This window comes from Notolepis coatsorum, assembly GCF_963971535.1.
Source record: "Notolepis coatsorum genome assembly, chromosome: 10".
NCBI lineage: Eukaryota > Metazoa > Chordata > Actinopteri > Aulopiformes > Paralepididae > Notolepis > Notolepis coatsorum.
This window is the reverse complement of record NC_140174.1, coordinates 43,948,810-43,953,809: the sequence shown is the minus strand read 5'-3', so window position 1 is coordinate 43,953,809 and position 5,000 is coordinate 43,948,810. Positions and strand designations below refer to the sequence as shown.

Genomic DNA, 5,000 nt, shown 5'->3' with positions numbered 1-5,000 from the left:
GACTAATCATTGCAGCCCTAGTTTACATGTGTGTTTATACATGTGTTTACATGTGTGTTTACGTGTGTTTACATGTGTGTTTATACGTGTGTTTATATGTGTGTTTACATGTGTGTTTACATGTGTGTTTACATGTGTGTTTATATGTGTGTTTACATGTGTGTTTATGTGTGTGTTTACATGTGTGTTTATGTGTGTGTTTACGTGTATGTTTACGTGTGTGTTTATGTGTGTGTTTATATGTGTGTTTATATGTGTATCTATTTCTCTCCGATTTGCATTCGATGGTATTTTCATTGTATTTTTCATTTTACCATGACAGTGACATAAGAACCGTGCCCCTCTGTGTATGTGTGTGTGCGTGAACGTCTGTGTACGTGCATCTCCACATGCATGTATTTGTGTGTGTGTGTGTGTGTGTGTGTGTGTGTGTGTGTGTGTGTGTGTGTGTGTGTGTGTGTGTGTGTGTGTGTGTGTGTGTGTGTGTGTGTGGTGTGTGTGTGTGTGTGTGTGTGTGTGTGTGTGTGTGTGTGTAGGCCCGGGGCGTAGTGAGTTGGATGAGCTCCAGGAGGAGGTGGCTAGGAGAGCCCGTCAGCAGGAGCAGCAGAGGAGGAGGGAGGCGGAGAAGGAGGCAGCCATGGGCTTCAACCCCAAACCCAGCAAATACATGGACCTGGACCAGCTCCAACACCAGGGTATGGATGGAAGGAGGGAGGGGGGAGGGAGGGTTAGGTAGAGAGGTGGGATGGAGAGAGGGTTAGGTAGAGGGAGAGGGGTTGGATAGGGGGAGAAACTGAGAATCAGAAGGCAGTGAAATTATATTTAAAAAACTCATTGGTTCAATCACCCCCCCCCCCCCCCCCCCCCACACACACATCTTATGTGTTTGGGGAAAAAGTAAGAGATTCTTAAAAAGTTTTTATTTGTCCTCTTCTCTGTGGGAATGATCTCATGAGGAGCTCTAACTGGGCTCTGTCACACATCTGTCAACGTGAGCCCTTTTCCCGGACAGCTGAGTGGACAGGTTGTGAGAGGCATGAGTGGTAGAAGTTCTGTCTCTCGCAGGCCGGCAGACAATGGGCATCATGCATGAAGCGATATAAGAACAGATTTCGTTCTTAACTAGCATTCTGAATTTGGGATTCAGCAATGTTTTCTTATTGTTGCTTTTCTCTCAGGCAAGACCAAATTCTAAGAGTGGTCGAGAGCACTCTTACCCATATAAGAAAATCGTAAAAAAAAAAAAAAAAAAAAGCATACCACTGGTTAAAGGCCCACTTGCAGGTTAAACCCTACTCTTCAATTATGGGTAGTTTACATAATTGGTATCTAATTTCATAATTTTTTTTTATTTGACGCCGGAAATTCCACTCAGAAAGGGTTAAAAATGTCCATGCACGAATAACATGTATGGAGCCAATCAAAAAGCTTATCAGACGCTATCAGTGCCGTGATGTCACTGCAGGTAACTTTCCCCTACTTCTGATCCACTACAATGGAGTTTGACGAGTGCAGAAAGCTATTTCTTTGATCCAAATGGATGCCTTACAAGACGCAAATGGGTTTAATCGTCGGAGAGACTTTGATGGACCAGCTACAACTGCATTTTTGGTTGAAACAAGGTAGTTTACTACATGTACCACTAGGCAGCCTGTTGTTCAGTACAGCAGCGCTATTGGTCTGTGGGCTGTCGCCTTATCCCCGGGTCATAGTACCAAGCTGGCTATATGGCTCTGGCTAACGTTAACGTTACCCCGCTAACGTTAGCATTATGTCTACTGTCGTTAACCATTTTAAATCGGGGCATGTAGAAGAGTTTCTGGAACGTATAAAATGTGCAGGTCCTCTTCTCAGACCTGTGGGGCAAAGCACTGCACGCATCATGCCGGCTAGCAAGCTACACGTCACGGCATGTTGATAGCACAATAGTAGCCACTTTCATGACTGTGATGCACTCGGTCACGAAAGGGGCTACCACAATAGCTAACTAACGTTAACGTTACAAGCTCAAACACCTTATAACTACTACTACTGTTGTGTCCATAAGTTCCCTGGCAGAATACTTTGTTTGTGAGGACAAAGGTATACAAGATACAGCACTCAAAACTCAAACCTCTCATGCCTCTCTACCACTCTCTACCACTCCTCTATTGTTCTTGACCGGGCCAGATTTCACACCTCCACTTCCTCCCACAGGCTGGGCAGATTTTCATCTTAAATTTTTATTCGTCCCAAATGTCCCAGCCCCATCAGATTTCTTAGCTTTTTTCACTGTTTACTTATCATGCATTGCAACACTAATATATGGTCAGTACCCCAAGTCAGACTGCCCATATAAAAATTATTTTGGGGGTCTGAGGGCAGCCCTCCAACCAAACAAGGCCACTGGCCATGACAACATCCCCTCCAAATTCCTCAGAGACTCAGCAGCAGCCATCACCCCAGTCATCACACACATAATAAACCTCTCCATAAAACAGGGACACGTCCCCAAGGACTTCAAAATTGCGAGAGTAACACCCCTGCACAAAAAGGGCAGCAAATTAGACCCGGGTAACTACCGCCCTGTTTCTATCCTTACATCCATCTCGAAAGTCATGGAAAAAATAGTATACGAACAGATCGAAAAGTACCTCGCGGAAAAAAATCTAATCTACGAATTCCAATCTGGCTTCAGAACATCCCACTCCACTGACACATGCCTTCTCTACTTGAACGACCACATCAAACAAGAGGTGGACGCGGGCAAATACTGCGGCATGGTCATGCTGGACCTACAAAAGGCCTTCGACACTGTCAATCACACCATTCTGATTGACAAGCTAAAAGCAATTGGTTTTGATAGTTTATCAGTGAGCTGGATACAATCCTACCTGGAGGGGAGGGAACAGATGGTGGAAGTAAACGGTACCCTATCCCCCCCCCTCACAGTGAGCTGTGGTGTTCCACAAGGAAGCATACTAGGACCGCTACTATTCCTAATTTATGCAAATGACATGTCGTCAGCTTGTGACTGCAACTTGTTCCTGTTTGCGGACGACTCAGCCCTGCTGGTCTCTGACAAGAACAAGTTACAGGTTGAAAAAGCCCTCAGCTCGGAACTAGGCAAAATCTGCATATGGCTCGCCGACAACAAACTATCATTACACATGGGCAAAACAGAGTCCATTCTCTTCGGCTCAAATAACAAACTCAGCAAGACCGACGGCTTCTCGGTTACAGTGGGTGACAATATTATCACAAGGAAAGATGAAATTACCTACCTGGGTTCCATCCTAGAGGCTAATCTTTCCTGTGACAAAATGGCATCCAATGTAATAAAAAAAGTCAACCAACGAACGCGATTCTTGTACCGGATCTCCTCTCTGGTAAACAAGAATACCCTGAAGACTCTAGCAGGAGCACTCATTCAAGGGTACTACGACTATGCTTGCACCTCATGGTACCAAAGCACCTCAAAGGCACTAAAAAACAAATTACAAACATCTCAAAACAAGCTAGTCAGACTACTACTTGACCTGACTCCTAGAACCCACCTCACCCCTGCCCACTTTGACAACCTAGGATGGCTTAGAGTAGACGACAGAGTACAGCAACTTGCAATGGGCCTGGTCTACAAGATACACTACGCGACCAAGGTACCCATGTACATGTCAAAATACTTCCCAAAGGTCAGTGAATACCACGATCACAACACCAGAGGGAGCTCCACAAATCATGTAAAACCCAGATTCGGCTCAAACAAGGGACTAAACACGTTTCGCAATTATGCCACATCAATGTGGAACGCCCTGCCTAAAGCTGTAAAGGAATGTGAATCACTACCCACCTTCAAAAACACTCTCAAAAAACACCTACGTGAGACTGCAATTCGAAACGGGCCCCTACAAATGTCCTAACCTAGTTGTACAGTAAATGACCAAGTAAGGCTTTGTCAATATTCCAATGTACAGTGTAAAATGTGTGTGTGTCCCCTACCCAACCCCCCCCCCCCCCCCACCTCCAATGTACAGCCCTCACCCAACCCACCCAACCCCACCCCACCAACCTCCTCCAATGTACAGTTTCTACGCCAAATGTATATACACTCCTTTTCTGGACACTTTTGTATCACAAACAGTACTGTATTTGCAAATCTGATATGTCATAAATGTATAGATGTAGCAGTACTGTCTATCTGTATGTCATGTATGTCATATATGTTATGATGAATTGAAAATGGGGGACCCTGGTGGAAACAAGACGAAAGTCTTTCTCTGGTCTGCATCCCCTTAACAATTGTATGTATTGAGATGTACTGTACTGTACCCATTCTGCAATCTGTTAATAAACTTTTCAATCAATCAATTCAATCAATCAATCAGTAGCCCCCGACCCCCTCCTTGGGGAAGCACTTAAGTTAACTACCCTCCCTTTGTTCCCCCAGCCAACACCCCCGGAAAATTAACACCTGAGTAGACTTAAGTGGCACACAAGCAGCAACAAGCAGCAGACAAGCAGCAGAATTGGTTTGATTTTTGAGCGCTGCGTCTGTACAAAGAGGAGAGAACCATTTTAAATCGGGGCATGTTAGGAGTTTCGAGAATTCTGGCTAGCTAGCTAGCTAGCTAGCTACAGTAGCTACTACGTTATATACACAATATGTACAACGACACAATGATTTACATTAGTATTTAAAAATATGGTAACGTGGTTGTGGCTTTTACAAATAGTGGTTAGCTTTAGAGATAAATGGCTATGATCACGGAGCAATAGTGTTAGGTGAAACAGATACTAGATTCCTCGGCTAGTAGTAGTAACAACAAGGCTCTCTGCTTCCTGCCACTACCTGCCTGTGATTCTCAGGCCCCCTGCTGCCCTTGTCAACTAAAATGGTGACGAAAGATCTTCGTCAACAAAGGTTTTTTTCATGACGACAACGAGACGTGACGTCACGTTATTGAATACCATGTGACGCTAACGAGACTAAATAGTTTATTAAATATCGTTGACCACAACTG

General features: G+C 44.5%; 1 protein-coding gene across 1 annotated transcript in view; it reads left to right on the top strand.

Annotated features, from left to right (window-relative positions):
* usp54b (ubiquitin specific peptidase 54b) overlaps positions 1 to 5,000 on the top strand; it is a gene marked incomplete at its 5' end in the record, with an annotated part of 144,519 nt that overhangs the window by 132,249 nt on the left and 7,270 nt on the right. Inside the window, one exon of the mRNA XM_084323027.1 lies at positions 537 to 695. Within this exon, the coding sequence (XP_084179153.1) occupies positions 537 to 695 (159 nt within the window). The remainder of the gene's footprint in view (positions 1 to 536; positions 696 to 5,000) is intronic.